Source organism: Ambystoma mexicanum, chromosome 4p, assembly GCF_040938575.1.
Source record: "Ambystoma mexicanum isolate Mex_15411 chromosome 4p, UKY_AmexF1_1, whole genome shotgun sequence".
Classification (NCBI taxonomy): Eukaryota; Metazoa; Chordata; class Amphibia; order Caudata; family Ambystomatidae; genus Ambystoma; species Ambystoma mexicanum.
Window position 1 is genome coordinate 104,526,370 of NC_090927.1, and position 19,502 is coordinate 104,545,871.

Below are 19,502 nucleotides of genomic sequence, written 5' to 3' on the forward strand. Positions count from 1 at the left end.
ACTCTGCCACATTCATACTCACCTTCTTGGAGTCATCGACAGGTACTTCCAACAACCTTACCTGTACCGCATTCCATCAACTAAGACCTTCTTCGGGTGCTGTCTCCACGCGAACCTACGTCTCCGACCACCATCAGGAGCCAGGTACCGGCCTCCAGCCATCGCCAACCTGCCGCATCAGAGAGTAAAAGACATAAGGTGAGCGTAAGCACAGTCTCAAACCGCTAAAGCGGCATAATTTACGAACTTGGTGCAGTCTCAGAAATCACCAGCTTGCCACCACTGGTGGAAATTCCTGGAGCTGCTTCCTTTGGCCATCACGCACTCCTGGGTCGTCTTCATTGCTAAAAAGGGGAGAAAGGACAACATACCCTTACGAACAATAAGTGCCATTACAAGGACACGGACAATACAAAAGTCATAAGAACACTTACCTACAAGACGGAACGGTCGCAGCCGGTCTGGACCTCCGCAATCAGGACCAGTGACGTAACTAGGTCCATCCGCAGCGCCCCTGCTGAAGGAAAGCAGGACGGAGAGCTCGCCCTTACATGCTATCAGGTGATCCTGCATGGGTAAACATCTGTGCACCATATTCTGGCACGAAAGGGTGGAAGAGGACCACAAATCCACCACGCAAGCCTCATTGTCTCTCACCTTCTCGCTGGAACAGGTTCCGCCTTCCAGTTGTTGGGGGAGAGAAGCGGTCTGAGGGAGTCAACTACAGGGAGGGCTCCAACCGTGCCCCAACACCCCCCGCAGAGACCAGGTGAGCTTAACAGCAGCAGATAATGCTGGAAGATTGATAGCCGAAGGCCTGGTAATAAAACGCAATGCTTGGCTAAGACAGTCGGTGTTCAAACCCGAGACCCAAGCCACGCTTATTGACATGCCGGTAGAGCTGAACATTCTATTCGGCAAGGCAGTGGAAGAGGCACTAAAGACAGCTAAAGATGAGTACGAGACCCTAAAATCTGTCGGCCAACTCACAAGTAAACCCTCAGGTCAGAGGGGAAATAATGTTCGTGGCCAACGCTCCCAGAGGGGTTCCAACTACTACCAAAATCAAGGAACCTGATGGGGCAACAATCAGTTCCTACCATCACAAGGATTCAACAGAGGCCAGTGCAGGGGCCGCACTAGGGGTAGAGGCATCCCCGCCAGAGGTGGTACGCTACCCAGTAAACAGTGACGTTCTGCTTCAGGTCCCCTCCCATGCATCCCCGGTAGGGGGGTGCATTTCCTCCTTCATGGGAAGGAATCACTTTGGACAGATGTGTGCTGTCCAGTGTCCACAGGATACTGTATAGAACTACTAGACTGCCCCCACGAGCATCCTCCAAGACGGAAGGTACACTCGTTGGAGCACCAAAAAATCCTTCTCGGGGAGATCGCCATTCTACTTGCAAAGGACGCCATAGAACTGGTCCCGGGCAGCCAGGTAAACCGGGGTAATTATTCAACCGACTTCCTTGTGCCAAAAAAAGATCTAACAATGCAAGTTGGACAAAGTATGTCCAGCCACAAAAATTCTGCATGACTACGCTCAAAGAGGTAATACCACTACTAAAAAAGGGGATTACATGGCAACATTGGATATGAAAGATGCCTATTTTCATATTTTAATGTTCCCAGCACACAGAAGATTCTTGTGTTTCAAAATAAACAACCAGCACTACCAGTTCAGGGTGCTGCCCTTCGGAATAGCCTCGGCTCCAAGGGTGTTCCCCAAGGTACTGGCGGTGGTGGCGGCGCACCTAAGCAGGGAGGCAATCCCAGTGTACACTTATTTACATATCGGCCCCGTCCTGCAGTACCTCCTGTTTCTTGTGGCCACATACGGGGCAAGCGTGTTCCAGAACTTTGTTGTGGCTTCGGTATCGGTTGCCATGGCGTCTGGCCTTGCAGCAGAGAACGTTGCATCAGCTGAGACGTCCCGTGTGCAGAGAACGCTTAAGGAGGCTCCGCCCCCCTGTTCCATAAAAGCCGAAGGGACTCGGCGCTTGTTCGTTACGTTCTTTCAGTTTCATCCCGTTCCAGTGCTTATTCCCTTTTTCTTGATTACTTGACTTCCTGGATCTTCGACCCACCTTTGTCTACTTGGATTGTCCTTGCCTGTTCCTTCAACCTGACTTTGAACTCTGTTGCCGACTTCGGATTGTCCTTGGATTGCATTGGCTTTTTCCTCCAGTCTGATCCGTGAACCCTGCTGCCGACCTCGGACTGTCCCTGGATTTCCACTGTGCTTTCGCCCTGTCTGGTGAGATTACTTTTTCTTGCTGCTCTATGCAATTTGAACCATCTTCCTACGCGGAGTACCGCGCTGCACATTACAAGACTGCTTCGCCAACTTGGCATGTGTTTGTGCAATTAAGGTAAAACTCATCCAATTATCCTGTATTGTTCATTAGCTGAAAATCATCAGCCTTTCTCATGCGTGCGGATTCCTGGAACTACATTTATTCTTGCCTTTTCTACCTTAACCGAGTGCATAGAAGTGACGCTTTCCAGTGTATGCACCAACCCGTCACTAGTGCGACCCTCGTGCCGCCCGGGTATATTCTTCCTTACTAACCTTCCCATTTGTTGTTTTGTACCTGCCGTTGTTTTCCTTTCAACTGGTACCCATTTTCCCTAGGAATCCCACTTATCAGGTCTGCTGGGTGTTGTATCAGTCATAGTGAGTTTGTGGTTATCACTTGTGCATACTCATAGTCTATGGTTTTCTTGTAGGTTCATCAATTAAGGACCAACACCACCTCAACCATTGTCTAGGTAATTAGAGAAATATCTGATTGTCTAAATAATTCTATATTGCCTGATTGCTTCTAATCATACTGTTTTCTTTGCAGCATTGGTTATTGGAGGTGCGTGTTCTCCCGCTCTTTTAGGCGATAGACCTCTGTGCTGGTTTTTACTCAAACGGCAGAGAGGTACATCGTAGAAAAGAGCCCCTCTTAGAGGAAGCCTGAATCACAGAATTCAGGGGAGCCTGAATTCTGGAGGCTGAACCCGAACCTGTTAAATCCTACCTCCCTCCGCGAGGTCGTCTTACCTAGGCTCCAATCAGCATACGGAGTGGTAAGTAACACCTTACCTGGACGACTGGCTCATCACAGGGGAAACCCCCTTAATTTGCAGACTAAACATCCAAAGAACAATCAACCTCCTCTTCGAATTGGGCTTCTCAATCAATGAGGAAAAAATCAAGCCTAGTGCCAAGCACCTCCAAAACAGTTCCTAGTAGCTGTCCTAAACACCCAAGAGGGGTTAGCCTTTCCATCAGAGGAAAGAATTCAGAATCTGTTGCTGCAAATTCCTCTATCAGGCTGGTCGTCAAATAAGGGTGCGCAAAGCGATGCGTTTGCTAGGCATGATGACATCTTGCATTTACCTGGTTCCCCACGCACGCCCGCAACCCATGCAGCAATAGTTGGCAAAACAGTGGTCTCAAGCAAGTGGTCAGTGGGATGATCTAGTGGTCGTTTTGCCAACACCTGTACAGAGTCTTCTCTGGTGGACAATAGAGAATCTTACGAAGGGGAAGCCCTTTTACGATCCAGAGATACAGGCAGTTATCACAACAGACGCCTCCCAAGCAGGGTGGGGAACCCACTACCTGCACCATACAGCTCAGGGTCTCTGGTCTCACACAGTGGCTCAGCTGGCAGTCTTCAGAGAGCTTCGGGCATTCAAACCCCTCTTATCCAACCTGTCGGTGCAGATCCTAACAGACAGCACAACAGCGATGTTTTACTTAAACAAGGGGGCACTTGTTCGCCAAATCTGTCCAAGCTTGCCCAGAAAATTTGGAGATGGGCACTCGAGCGGAAGATTTACCTGTCATCCCAACATGTTCCAGGGGATCTCAACTCACTAGCAGATGCTCTGAGCAGGGATCCCCTTCCAGAAGAACACAAGTGGACACTACACAAAAGTCATAGGAGACCCCTTCTCTCATTGGGGTTTCCCCACTATAGACCTATTCGCCACAAGCGAAAACAGGCAATGCCCAGACTTCGATTCTAGGTTCCCCCAGCCAGGCTCCAAGGGGAATGCCCTATGGATGAATTGGTCAGGGATGTTTGCCTACGCTTTTTAACCAACCCCTCTGATGAGGAAGGTGGTCAACAAGATCCACAGGGAACCGATGACACTCATCCTAGTTGCTCCTATGTGGGCGAGACAACCGTGGTACCCACACTGACGCAAATTGGCAGTGTGCGACCCCATCAGACTCCATGCCGGTACAACCTACTCTCCCAGCACAAGGGCCTAACAGTGCATCCTCAGCCCAACTCAATGAACTTGGCAGCATGGCTCCTGAAGTCATAGAGTTTGGACATCTCAAATTACCCCAGAGATGCATGAATATCTTGAAAGTGTCACAACCTAACACAGGGCACTGTTACTATGACAAATGGAAACAATTTTGTATTTGGTGCCAGAATAAGCAAATCAGCACAGTTGATTGTACTCCTTCTAGTATCGTCACCTATATGCTCCACCTATTGGATGCAGGGTTAGTGTTTAACTCACTTAAAGCGCAGCGCAGCTTTATCAGCCTACACCACTTCCTATAACAAGGTGTCATGGTGGAAAGTGCCATTTGTCAAAGCATTTATGGAAGGGGTAAAGAGAATCCACCCTCCAATTTCTAACCCACCACCAGGTTGGGACCATAATGTGGTACTTGCTAAGCTCATGGTACCACCCTTTGAGCCCATGCACAAATATAGTCTCACACACTTGACTTATAAGACTGCCTTCTTAGTAGCCATCACATCCATAAGAAGGGTCAGTGAAATTCAAGCCCTGTCAGTGCAGGATCCTTTCTTTACTGTTCATAAGGATAAACTGGTTTTACACACTCACCCTAGGTTCTCACCTAAGTTCATTTCCAAATTCCATGTTAACCAGTCTATTGAGATGCCGGCCTTCTTCCAGGAACCCCAAAGCTCTGCTGAGGTGAAACTCCACACACTAGATGGGAGGAGAGCGGTCGTCTACTATGTGGACTAGACTAGGCCGCTAAGAAAGACACATCAACTGTTTGTCTCCATAGCTCCAGGCAGAGAGGGAGATCCCATATATTATACCAAACGTAGCATAGCCATGAGGTTAAAGGACACAATGAAACAGAGTATTGTAAGAGGGTGGGAAGATTTGAAAAATGGGCAACAGCAGAAACAGAGTATGGGAAAAGCAGCTGGGGGAACAAAGTCAAGAATTGGGAACAGACATCCAACAGTTGATCGGCCGGACAGTGACTGTTTAATCATGATGGGGGCGAAGTCGCTATGCAAGAGACACTAGTAGAAGCAGATGGACGTATAAATGGAGAGTAGACACCAAGAGAAACTATTCACAGGCAGTTAAAGGGGGGAGTTGGGATGTTTAAAGGGAAATCATGAAGACCAGATACCGAAATATGATCATGTACATCATTGTGGTGTTTTGTTATTGTTATATTGTAAAAATTAATATTTAAAAAAGTCCTATTGTATTAGAACTGTATAATACACTTCTGAAAAGTAAAGTTGGTTACTTCCTGACCTTGAATAGTTGCTGCTCTTCTTGAACTGTAAGGTTGCTGAGTTAATTATGAACTCTTACTTGCCTGACTGAAGTCACTCTGTGTGTGGTTAGAGGAACACATGGTAAATTACTCACCCGTTGGGTTGTGCTTTCCCTAAATTGACCCTGGGCACTTCTAAAATAGTTTCACTAGGTTTTCACTTGTCCATGAGTAGCTTAAGGCCCCTCTAGAAAGTATACAATTTACACCCTCTGAACTGTGTTCTGAAAAGTAACATTGGTGTTGTAACAGTATCCATTCTTTGTAGAAGACAGTTACATAGGTTGCAAGATATACTTGTAACAGTGTTGGTCAGTTAAGTGTATCTGAAGGGGAATAACACTGTATTTTATTACCAATAGGGTCTACTGCCCTTGAATTACTTGTATTCGTAAAGTATAGCTAAACTGGTTTTACTCCCCAAGGACAGCTTGATGCCGTTCTGAATGTTACATGTTTGACTCCCCTTGATTGCATAGTGTAATCTAGATAAGGTTATAATTTGGTATGTATAACATAAGTATTGAGTTGGTTTTTGGAATTGTGTTTATATGCTATGTGATTGTACTTATATTTCCTAGATTTATTTGGGCCTACTTGTAGTTAAATAAACCAATTATTCTTTCAATACATAGTGTTTCAGTGTTTCTTTGGACCATATGCATGCTACAGTTTCTTTGTACCAAGCTACAGCACTTTCTCCCTCCTAAAATAGGCCTGGCTGTACTCTCGCTACCAAATGTTCTCTGGTGGTAGAGCCTTCTACTAAGAGTGGAGTTTTATACTGCCCCGGATATGGTTTTCTGAAGCCCTTGGACTTTAGAAAAATTGTCATAACAGAGACTTTGTCAGTTGCTTCTTAATGCGCTGCCTCCTGTTACAAACTCTGCCACTACCTCCCCTTATGGTTTGAGCCTGTGTTCACTCTATTCTGTTCAAATGCAATGTAAACCTTGCTGCCATCCACTCAAGCTACATTATTCGCTTTAAACCCCCATGTACCTTTAGCCGCTCTCTGTATGTATATGGTGGTTTCATAGAAAAATAAGTGGTCATTTTGGTTGAGCTACTTTTGGTAGTTCGAGCTAAAATCTATGTGGGGGGGCGGAGGTTTGAGGGAAGAGCATTGGAAGACCCTAACACTGCCATTAAAAGGAGTAGGGGAGGAAGTGACTTAACAAAATGAGGTCTGGCAAAATGACCCTACCTTTTTTTTCTCCGAAACCAAATGGATCCTAAAATTGCCATCAATTAATTGATGTTCCCGTATCTGGATTCATGTGCTCCTAAAAACTGCCAATGGGTCTGGAGGAAGGGAGACTGGACATACCAGGAAGCAAAACATTACTCCCCTTATTGGCTATTGTTCTGTTAGTCCTAAATCATCCTTTTCCCAGAAAGGTTGTGACTGCCCACCCTCTGGCTCTGTCCATATTGGAGGATCCAGACCATCAGAGGTGCAACTCATGATGAACTAAAAAAGAATTGGTTTTAAAATAAGTAATTGGCTCTTAAAATAGTGGCCAAGGTACTATTCTGTAACATATTTTGTGATGTTTATCTGCTTAGAATCACATGCTGTGCATAGTCCGACATCCAGTGGTCACTGCGAGTTTTGCATTTTGTTTTTCGTAGTCGAAAAGGGGACGTCGACAAGGCGTCTAACACTATCCCTATAGTGACGTGCAGTGTACCCACAATCCCTCACGCGTCGAGGTCCCTCAGATTGTTTTTTTTCACCCAGATATTGGTCGTCTTAACGCGGAGCTCATTCGAGAGAAATTGCAAAACATTTACTTGACCCTTTGGTCGTTATTTATTATACATTACATTAAATCCCTCCTTCGACAGCGAAGCTGTTTCAGCGCCGAGTAAGAACTTCGACGGCGGTGACTTAGACGGAGGAGATCCTTCGGCGCTGCCGAACACGTGGCCTGGCCGCACCAGCGTAAGACAGTAGGGAGAGAGGGGGTCATGGGACATTTCTTTCTAATTCTAAGAATGCCTTTCGCTATCACTTTTAATTGTATTCTCAGCTACGGAGAGGACTCCGTTTAGATTTTGCCCATGATGTAAGGGCAAATTCACATGGAAAGATGAGCACAAGTGGTGTAACCGTTGCTTACCCCTCGACCACAACGAGGACGGCTGTGCCTCCTGTAAACTTCTTCGCCCAAAGACTTTAAAGGACCGCAGGGTCAAGAGGTGGGCAGCCTACGCTATGTCTAGAGCCGATTCCTTACCCGCCGCTGCCGAGTGTGACGAGGACAGTGATAACCCGACCTCCGTTTCGGAGGTTGTAGACCTCTCTAAGGAGCGTACCCGCTCCTCAGCGTCTGTCCCCGGCCCCAACAAGTTCGGCTCACGCCCTACTTATGGGAATGAACACCCCGGCGACACTGACAAACACAGAAAACATAAACATAAGCACACAACCCACGGCACTTCTTTGTCGAAGACAAAGAAAGCCCTAGTGCCAACGGAGATGCCGGGCCCACCGGCGGCGTCCACCAACCGTAAGGGTCGCAAGCCCTCCCCGCCATTGCAGACGCAACTAGCAACTGGGCTACCTGCAGACAAGGGCGCTACCACCAAAATGCCAGGCGACACGCCTCGTAAGAGTGCGACCATTGCCAAAAAAGACTCGGCACCGCCCAGCATGACGCCAGACGAACCCTCGACAGAGAAATTAATCGTCGATAGCTTGGCTCGTATAGTTTTCACTGACAGCCAGAGACGGACGGCGAGTGAAGAGCCGAAGCCCGCTCACAAGGCCAGGGAGATGCCGAGAATGCCGGAAGGGAGGCAGGGACCGCTGCCGTCGTCGAAGGAAGGCCCTAGCCTACGAGAAGGTTTCTCAGAAGGCGAAGGGACTTTATCCTCGAAGTTATGGGACAGATGTAGACGGCTACAGGCAGAGGCGCCTCCTTTTTCGCCTCCAGACCGTTCTGGGTTACCACATTTGAGATATTCCAATCATGTATGGACAAGCTGGATAGATTTATTTCCACTCCTGAACATAAAACACCCAAGAGGCCAAGGGAGGTACTTCATGAGGACCCCAGGGCTAAATATCCTACACTATTTGACCCCCTTCAAGAGGAGACTAATACTTATGACCTCACTGAAGAAGACTCTCACTTCCAAGAGGATGAGTTGTTCTTAAATAGTGAAGACCACCAGAACCTCAAAGGTTTTGAGGGAAACCCTGACATAGGTGGGAGGAGCTTCGAAGAAGACCCAGATGAAGGTGGCTCACAGCCTTGGCAGTCCCCAACAGCGTCTACAGACCCTGAGATCCTGAACCTTTCCTCTCCTCAAACCACACCGGTCAGGAACCCGTCACCTATAGATGACCAACCCACTTTCAACGCGCTACTACGGAAAGCAGCAGCACACTTTGAAATTGAGACTGGGGAAATTAATCCCAATATTGATTTTGTAGAAAAAATAATTAAGGAAAAACCTCCCACTAGCCAGACCCTTCCCCTCCTCGCCTCAGTTAAGAGACGAATCATCCCATCGCTGTCTACACCTGCGTTGGTTAGAGGGGTCAACCCCAGAATTGAAAAACTTTTTACTCCCTCTCCTTCAGACCCATTATACATTAAGGGTCACTCAATACCAGATTCCTTGGTGGTAACTACCACAAGGAAAAGGGCAGGGGTTCCGCTATCAACATTGAAGCACCCCCCGGACAAGGAAGGAAAGAAATCTACTCCCTGGGTAAGAGAATTACAGCCTCGGCAGCTTTTTCCACCAGAATTGCCAATAATAATAATACCTTACTGGCAAGTTATGCTGATTCCCAGTTATGCCAAGACCTCGAGGAAGTCCCTGAGCCCTTAAGAACTCGCTTGTTAACCACCGTAACGGAAGGAACTCTGGTTAACCAGAGCATCATTAAAAACACACTTGATGCTGCAGAAACGGCTGGCCGTTCTTTAGTCGAGGGTATACTTCTGAAGCATCATGTCTGGCTCCGCAACTCAGGTTTTAAGCCAGAAACCCAGGCGTTGTTCATTAATAAACCAATAGAGGATTCTAACCTCTTTGGGAAAGGGGTGGACAACGCACTGGAGACCGCGAAGAAGGATTTCGACACCCTAAAGACTTTAGACCAGATCTCAAGGCCTCCCAATAAGTGAGGATTTGGCAGCAAACGCTTTTTTCGACGCCAACGTCAACAGCAGTACACTTTAACATCTTTCCTACCAGCATGGGAGGGAATAACATCAGACCGCTGGGTGTTGTCAACTATAGCCTGTGGTTACTGCATAGAATTCAGTCGGTCCCCCACATATAGACCCCCAAGGGGACGACGCTTATCACGGAGCACCTCGCCATCCTTCAAGAAGTGGAACTGCTGCTACTAAAAGGAGCAATAGAGGTCGTGCCTCTATCACAGGTAACGGAAGGTATTTATTGAGTGTACTTCCTTGTACCCAAAAAGGACTTAACCATGCACCCTGTATTAGATCTGCGCCCAGCGAACAAATTTGTCAAACCTCAAACATTGCGCATGGTGACCATACAGGAAGTAATCCCCCTGCTTTCACAGGGAGATTACATGACAACACTGGACATGAAAGATGCATACTTTCATATTTGAATGTTACCAGCGCACAGAAAATACCTCAGGTTCATGATAGAGGGCAAACACTACCAGTTTAGAGTGCTACCCTTCGACATAGCGTCAGCGCCGAGGTTATTCACGAAAGTACTGGTAGTGGCAGCGGCCACCTCCGCAGGTTGTCCATCCCAGTATACCCTTACCTCGACGATTGGCTCATAACAGGGGATTCTTACGAGACATGCTTCTCAAATACCCAAAAGATTGTAGACCCTTTGTTCCAACTGGGCTTCCCCATCAACAAGAAGTCCTGCCTAGACCCCAGCCAGATCAAAAAATTCCTAGGGGCTCTAATTCGAACAAAGGACGGTCTTGTCTTCCCCTCCAATGAGAGGGTCCAAAATATTCTGTTTCAGATCCCTCAATATGTGGCCGGTCAAGAGGTGACGGTACGCAAAGCAATGTGTTTGCTAGGAATGATGGCGTCATGTATTTATTTGGTACCTCACGCGCGCCTGTGTCCAATGCAAGAGTGGCTCAACAGCCAGTGGTGTCAGGCCAGCGAACAATGGGATGATCTAGTGGTGGTCTTGCAGGCCTTGGTTCTGTCGCTATGGTGGTGGTCGAAGGAAAACCTTGTAATGGGGAAACCATTCGCCACCCCCGCACTGGAAGCCACACTAACCACAGACGCATCCCTCACAGGATGGGGGGCTCACCTATCCCATCAGACTGCACATGGAGTTTGGACTCGAAGTGTAGCGTACAAACACATAAACTTGCTGGAACTGATAGCGATCTTCAAAGCACTGAAGGCTTTCCAGGCACACCTGCAAGGGAAGACAGTGATGGTCCTCACAGACAGCACCACAGCCATGTTATACCTGAACAAGCAAGGGGGCACGCATTCTCCAGGACTGTCCAAGCTGTCCCAGAACATCTGGAAGTGGGCTCTCAAACACATGTTCCTGTTGTCACAACATGTACCAGGGGAACTCAATCTGCTAGCAGACATACTCGGTAGAGACTTCCCTCTGCCCGCAGAGTACGAATGGCGGTTACGAGAAGACATCAGTCTTCAACGTTTTCACACAATGGGGATTCCCAGAAATAGATCTGTTCGCAACTCTGGAGAACTCCCAATGACAAGATTACACCTCCAGGTACCCCCAGAACCGATCCAAGGGAAATAGTCTCTGGATAACATGGTCAGGGAAATTTGTTTACGCTTCTCCCCCACCCCCTCCCCGACTCCACTTCTCAACAAAATAGTGCACAAGATGCACCAGGAACCAGTCACCATGATACCAGTGGCTCCTATGTGGGCCCGGCAGCCATGGTTCGCTCACCTGATGGAGATGTCTATCTCCACCAGTGAAACTTCCCTGCCCGTACAACATTCTGTCACAGGACAGGGGCACGACGATACACCCATGCCCACATAACATGAATTTAGCAGCCTGGCTCCTGAGGTCATAGAATTTGGACATTTACAGCTCCCACAAAGATGCATGGACATTCTTAGGGAGGCTAGAAAACCTAAAACTCGTTACTGCTATTCTAGCAAGTGGAAGAGTTTTGTCATCTGGTGTAGGAGAGGTAAGAGCATCAACCCCGTTGACTGCTCTCCCACACAGATTGTTCTTTACCTGACTCACTTATTAGACTCAGAATTGGTCTTTTATTCTATTAAAGTTCATCTAGCTGCACTTTCCGCATACACCACTTCTCAACATAGTGTCATGGTTGAAAGTCCCAGTTATTAAAGCCTTCATGGAGGGAGTAAAGAGGATACACCCTCATATAGCTAACCCAGCTCCCGGATGGGACCTAAATGTGGTACTTACCAGGCTTATGGGCTCACCCTTTGAACCCATGCACAAAGCATCCCTTAAGAACCTCACTCTTAAAACTGCTTTCTTAATAGCGATCACCTCCATTAGGAGAGTGAGTGAACTACAAGCACTCTCTATACTAGACCCCTTTGTAACAGTTCACAAGGATAAGGTGGTTCTACGCACACATCCTAGGTTTGCACCAAAATGTATTTCTAAATTCCATGTCAACCAGTCAATAGAACTACCGACGTTCTTTCAAAACCCTTCAAATTTGGGAGAAAGGAGCCTGCATAAACTGGATGTGCGCAGAGCCACCATGTTTTATATGGAAAGAACTAGACCTCTAGAAAGACTAATCAGTGCTTGGTCTGTGGCAGCAGGAAGAGGAGGAGATGCAGTTTCAAAATCCACTATATATAGATGGATTGTCCAATGCATCTCTCTGTTACACTCTTGCTAAGAGAGAACTACCATAGCATTCATTGCAAATGTCCCTCGAGTCCATTTGCAAAGCGGCAACCTGGAGTTCTGTGTACACCTTTACAAAGCACTACTGTCTAGATGCCCACTCTAGATCTGATTCCCAGGTGGGACAAGCAGTATTAAGACATCTTTTTTCTACTGTTCCTTCTCACAACCCACCTCCAACTCCAGGTACTGCTCGCTAGTCTATGCACAGCATGCGATTCTAAGCAGATTAACAAACATCAGAAGACAATGCATTACTTACCGTAAAAGCATTTCTGATGGTTGTATCTGCTTAGATTCACATGCGCCCACCCTTCCTCCCCGCTCGGATGGAAGGAACATAGACATCCTTTATCTCTTTTCTGTACTCACTCACGTCTAATAGGCTCCCTCAGGGCAGAAAAAATACAGAGGGACCTCGATCCGTGAGGGATTGTGGGTACACTGCACGTCACTATAGGAATAGTGTTACGGACACGCCTTGTCGACGTCCCCTTTTCGACTACGAAAAACAAAATGCAATACTCTGCAGTGACCACTGGATGTCGGACTATGCACAGCATGTGAATCTAAGCAGATACAACCATCAGAAATGCTTTTACGGTAAGTAATGCATTGCCATTTTAGTCTTTTCAGGATCCTTGAAGTGTTCTATCTGATGGTGGTAATCTTGTGTATTGTCTCTGCAAGTGGCGTGGATGGGGAGAGTTAGCCAGCAGCATAGTCTGCTGAGGATCATGATCTGTCCCCCACCCCACATCACCCCCTGCCCCTCAGCCCCTTTGCATTCAAGCACGTTGTTGAGCAGTGTTCAATGTATTCCTTGATCTTGCTTGTTTCTTGGATCCCCTCAAACCCATTTCCGGATGTATTGAGTGGTTTCACCCTATGTTCTAAACTCTTCTTATTGTGATTTTCAGGACACCACGCTGGCCCTCTGGTTCCCGTCCATGATCTTATCGGCAGTTGAAGCCGCGCTGTCCATCCGCTGCTGCGTCGTGTCTTTTATCCTTCGAGGAATAGGACCATGCGGGCAGACTTACATCCATGATCGGGTTTGTACCCAACAGCTCGTTGATCAGTGTGCTGTCGCCACAGGATGCAGTCTTGGTGCTACTTTTCACAAGCAAATCGCATTCCTCATAATTTGGCATAATAGTATATAATCTACTCGTCCATTCAAGCACAAAATCATGTATTACCTCATTTTGCATGTTGGGCTGAAACTTTGTGAAGCTTTTAATAATTCTGAGAAATTGCCAACTGGCACTTGCCAACTCAAAATCATTTCTCTTTTATTTTTTATTTTATTTATTAAATAAATACTCTTCTAACTGGTCTTCAGCTGTTCCATAAAAATGCATTCTGAATTGGGATGGGCTTCTTGAAAGCAAACGCCTATTTAAAACCAGTGCCATGTTGGATTCTGGATGGGCTTTTTCGTAAGAGTTGGATTAAGCTATATTCTCTAAACTGGCGCTTGTCGTTTTCTTAGTTACAGGCAGAAGAAGGTGGAAAAGACTCTTCGGAATACCACAGGAAGGAGACGCACCAGCTGATTACTGAAGTGAGAGCATGTCCAACTTAAATGGCGGTATGTCCTCGTCCTGCTTCCTCGATTCTGGAGGGATTCCAGTTGTGCCACTTGGCCGTAGAGTTGATCACTACGCAGACACAGGAAAAGGTGCCAATTTACTAGTGTAGCAGATGATCTCCAGCCCAAGCTAGTCTACCCATACTTGAGGGATGGTGTGCGATTAGGTGATGGATTTTAGGCTGTCTACTAAATGTGTTCTCGTAAGAGCAGACCACGGTCTGTTGCATGTGGTAGTCTTTCTGAATTTTGTAATGTAAAGGTTTTTTTTTCTTGCCTCCACATTACTTTGTCCTGAACCAAGACGGTACAAAACTGTCCCTACTCAACTCAGTGGCTCTATTTGCGTCAATTTTTGCATCAGAGGTCGCTTTTGTTCCAATGGTCTACATGTAGAACAGCATGTCCACATGATTTCCGCAAGCTTCAGTGGTCTTAATATATTTAAAACCTATTTGCCAGAATAAAAGGGTTAAAGCAATGGCCCTTTAACCGATTTATGCCTTTTTTCCATTGGCTCAGGAAGCCTCTCCCAAGCAACTTTAGCAGCATTATAAAGGTTTTGATGCTGATCTCAAAGGATAGGCAGGTCTATGGGTGTGTAGAGGGAATTCCCCTCGATGGTGACCACTGAGGCAGTTATTGGTTGGTTAAGCGCTTGCTGGATCTACCAATCGTGAGGGTTGTCTCCAGCACAGCCTGCTGCTTCCATTAGAGAAAAGTGCAGAGTTCGGATAGTTTTATTCATTGTCTGTTGAAAGGTAAAGCTACTTTCATTTTGGAGGATTTACTAATTTAATTTCTTAATCTCCCTTTTTCAGATGCCGTCAGCAGATATTTTCTCCTTCTTGGTACTGTACATTAAGAAACACATTGGAGAAATGTGGCTTGGACTTCACTTGCTGGCATTCAAACCTGCAGATTATTGCGTCACGAAACTCCTCCATCCCCCAACATGACTGGACCGTGAGATCGCCTTCTGTAGAAGATCACACTCCATTTACCTACTTGTTGCCGATGGTCTCCAACCATTGGATAGTTTTAGGCTTTGGTATAATGCAGCATTCTGTGATGAGTGCACTGAACGTAATGCGTGGTTCCGTATTGGGGCAGGGCAGTCGGGAATCTGCTGCTTGAACGACGTGGGAGCCTTCTCCTGCTGAACCTTGGATGGTGTCCTGGTGTGGCCTGGAGCAGGGACTATGCCGTGCCAGGGTAGGGCCTTTTTAGTACACCTCTAGCCTTCTATTTCTGATGAGTGGTAGGGATATATACTGGAGTAATAACGTTTTATTTTTTTTTAAGTACTGTTTTCTTTTAAATTCGGGTAATGAGATTTCCAGTAGACTAACTGACCTCTGGAAGCATGAAATATGCATAGCTCTTTACGGTAGGGGGCTTGGATCCAGCTTGTATTAAATGAATTTGTGCGGCGGCGTTTAAGCAGTTATGCCACTCTACTGCAATGTTGCTTTATTCATATCTGGCTGTCCTTCGTCTTTAGGGAATGGATTTGATTGGGGAATAAGATTTGGTGGTGGTCTGCGTGTTGTGATGCCCCTGGAGGCTTCACTTGTAAATCAGAGAGCCAGAGGTCTAATGACATGAAGACTAAAACTGCAGGAGATAAAGTGCAGTGGCCTCCAATTGGAGATGACCCATCCCCTTGACGGTCTTCTGTGGGAACACTGATCCAAGAGCACAAAGCAAAGGAGCTCGCACGTTAGGACCCTTACTCCATGCTAGTTCCTACTTATTGGAACTTGTTCCGACTCCCACAGGGATTAGAAGGACTTGCCAACATCTTTGTGCCTGGTGCTCTGCACCTGTCTAGGACCCATTCAGGCAGATCCATGTTCCGTTGCTTAGGAGCCATGGCGCTTACTCTACTTTAGTGGCTCCAGGAGCCATACTCTAGAATTCACATCAGTGTCCTGGTGCCTTGAAGTAAGAGGAACCTTCTGAATCCAGGCACCCTAGTTATTGCATTTCAGAGCCTTCGCACTTGGGTTTACAGTTCTGCAACCAGGAGCCCATACAGCGAAATTCACATTCCAAGATGTGATCTTAAAGCACCTTTAGTAGTTCTGAAATTCCTCCTACTCATGGGGTTTGGCACAGACCTTTAGAAGGACCGGTCCCTGTGCCAAACAAGATGGCGTCCCAGATTATTTTGTGTGTGAAATGCCTTCCTTCTGTGCCAGCGTTTTTGGTTTCAAGTGGCGCATGGCAACATGTTGCTGCAGCATTTTGTAGCCATCCCTGAACTGGAGGAAGACCAGAAATATGGCAGAGTGGCTTCTTTAATGTTTCATACTGTAGGCAATCTGTGGGCTGAATGCACTGCAGCCAGGTTGGCAGTCAGTGCCGGCTATGATCGTTAATGACCGGAGAAGGTCCTGTGCATCTGTGGTGGGGTGCCCCTCCCCATAACCTTTCCGATCTTGGCATAATTCCCCCCACCACCAGGCACGTGGTGGAATGTACACAGTGTGTGCCACACAGTGTTAATCCAAGTGTTTTCATGTATGTGTGCCAAGCTCTGCTCAAAAAGTCGGTCTAGATTACTCTCTCCGTAGTGCATTGAAGTGCTGTGCATAGCTGTCGCCATTTTATAGTGGGGGACGCCAGTTAGGCCATATCTTCTGTGCAGTTCCTGACCACTCTTTAGTTTACATTTCTGGGATCTGACTGAACTATTGCATACATCTGGCTGCCATTTCCTGCACTACCTGTTCCTTTTGATTTTTAATAGTGAACCTCTATTTTTGTTTTTTTAATGCAAGATATAATGTAAATAAAGGTGTGTGTGATTTCTACTGCTTTTGTAGAGTTGTGAATTTCCTATGATTTTTTGCTGGGTGAAAGCATGCTGTCTGTGTCTGGAGTTACATTGGATGTTTTTAGTCCCAGATCCAGCTTTTTCACAACCTATTTTTCAGTGTGAGAGCAAATGTTGGTCAATTACAATTTTCTAGTAAGTTATTGCTCGTTGTCCACGTCTTACAAACAAACTTTTACTGGAGGTCAGCGCGGAGGCGGGCTGTAACATTAGATGCCAAATAATTACCCTTGCATCCAAGGGTGTTGCTAGGTCTGGAAAAGATCCGGGGCTAAGTTGATGTCGGACTCGGCATTTTGGTTGTAGCCACTGAGCTTCTATCACCCCGCCCCCCACTCCACCCCTATAACCCCCCACGCCTCTGAATTCCACGATGTGACGCCTCGGCTTGAATTGAACACCTCCCATATTCATATTCACCCTCCAATCCCCAAGAGCACTAAGAACTCCCGAGGACTTCATAGATACCGGTGAGCACACATTTTATGCTGCTAGCTAGATCTCGAGTTGTAACGGTGGGACTGAACAGTCTGTAATTAGATGACGTGGCAGGGACCACTACAATAGTCTTTCCTCTTAGTCCCTTGCGGAAAATGCAGCATTGCTCGCTGGAGGACCAAGACCCAGAACATGTTATTTTACATAACTTTTTTCAAACCATATCTTTGCTGGTTTTTGAAATTGAGACGGGGTGTGTGGGTTTTAAGGGGGGCGGGTCTGTACTCGTCAGCATGCCTTTATTGAGCCAATCATTACCCAAAGCCTACCCATGCAGTTTCTTTAATCAAAAAGGTTACATCGGATGTTGAAGTAGAAAGATTCTTTAGTGAAAAGTCCATCAAGACCTGGGATTGCGAGCCAAGCAGTTAAGCATGTCCCGCGCAGATTAGTCTACCGAGCCTTCCTGCCCCCACTCTAGTACTAACTCAAATCCTTCTGTGATGACAAGAGATGCATAATCGATCACAGCGGTCACGTGGTGGCTGAATAAAGAGGGGTAGTGTAGTGAAAATCCACAACATTCCATACCACTAAGCGGGAAAGAATCCGGCATATCGGCATCTGTCCCGCAAGCATGAACACTTAATTCCTTCTGTAGGACACCACAACCCCCCACCCCCCCAGCCGGGTGTTGGGCAGCTGCTTCCTCGGGTATGACCAGTGTGCAACACCTACCACGTTTAGCCCCACCGGCAGATTGGCACTACCTGATTTTGACAGGAGACCTGTGGGTGCAATTAGGTTTGTGTGGTTGGGACTATGCAGTCATTACTAGATATTGGGAGGAGGTGGTGGGACGTCTAAACAAGTTATTGGGGAGCAGCTATGAATGTACGCATGTTGTAGGTTTGTGAGCCCCTTACCAGGAAAAGAGGCCTAAAGCAGGAAATCTTGTCAGTGCCAGCGTCTTGTTAGTCCTAGCCAAGCGGCGAATAGCAATCTCACGGAAAGGGGCGGATGGTCTGTCGCTGAGGCAAAGGCTCCAGAGTGTGCATAGACGGGGCTTGGCTGAGGTGGAGTACTAGAGGAAACATAAAGACGCTGAGGAGGAAAATGAGTTGGAAATGGACTGGGGCAATTACTGAACGAACTGGCATCCACCCCGGACTTAGAACCCGTGTGAACTGGTCAACGAGAGACGGGGGGGGGGGTAGTGAGATGCAAGAAGGCACCTGCGCTTTGAGGAACTGAATGCAAGCGCGCCACTAACATGTTGAAACTTTGTGAGTGCTTGGATGCATATAAATAAACAAAAACAGTGCCTGCCACCGATGTACACGAACTTTGTAGCCAGTCTATCTATGATAATATTCGATTCCTAATGATAGTGTTATCTCCATTCCGTATACATAATTGCACTTGTTCGTTTAAAAGTTACATTGTTCTTTTTTATATGTTGCTTCATGCCAGACTCTAGTCTCTAAGCACGGGACCAGGCATCACCCATGCTGCTCAGCGTGGTCTTGTTTCCAACACAAGCGCGCTGATTGTTCCCCCCCCCCCCCAAACTCCGGACACTGACTGGTAGAGGAAGCCAGGGTTTCTGGTCACGGCTGATTCCCAACACGGGTCCCCTAAGCAGTTCCCCCTTTTCCTGCATCCAGTGGTCACAAGAAATTAATTTCCAGGGTTAGAGGGGGGAGGGGGTGGAGTGTCCGCCAGCCCGACATCGTCTACTTTAAACTTGGTCTGTTCTCAAGCCATTATGGTGTGTCCTGGATCTCTCCTGGGTGCCCCAGCTACACCTACGCATGTGGCTAGACCAGCAGTATTCAAACTGTGTGGCGCGACCCCCTGGGGGGGCCGTGGCCTCATGTCCAGGGAGTTGCACACCCACAGTTTGAAATGTACAAAAAAATTCCAAGACAAAAAATAAATCTGGTATTCCGCATGCAATGAATATCGTGGTTAATGGTACCATTTACTTGCATACGGCTATCATTACACTAAAGGCAGAAAGAAACGTAGTGCAATGATAGCCGTCTGCAGGTAAATGGTACCATTAACCACGATATTCATTGCATGCGGAAGACCAGATTTAGCATATAGTATAATGGCCACAACGTACAGTATTGTAGCTCTGCACTATTGAGCATTGGATCTTGCAT

General features: G+C 47.0%; 1 protein-coding gene across 3 annotated transcripts in view; it reads left to right on the forward strand.

Moving 5' to 3' along the window:
* Window positions 1–16,870, forward strand: part of KRTCAP3 (keratinocyte associated protein 3) — a 187,091-nt gene extending 170,221 nt beyond the window's left edge. For 2 of the 3 annotated variants that reach the window (XM_069605471.1, XM_069605473.1), the window contains exons 5-7: window positions 13,378–13,512; window positions 13,953–14,051; window positions 14,873–16,870. In XM_069605471.1, coding sequence (XP_069461572.1) covers window positions 13,378–13,512; window positions 13,953–14,045 — 228 coding nt within the window. In that variant the 3' untranslated portion in view covers window positions 14,046–14,051; window positions 14,873–16,870. The remainder of the gene's footprint in view (window positions 1–13,377; window positions 13,513–13,952; window positions 14,052–14,872) is intronic. The other variant, XM_069605472.1, reaches the window with a different exon arrangement.
* The last annotated feature ends 2,632 nt before the right edge of the window (window positions 16,871–19,502 follow it).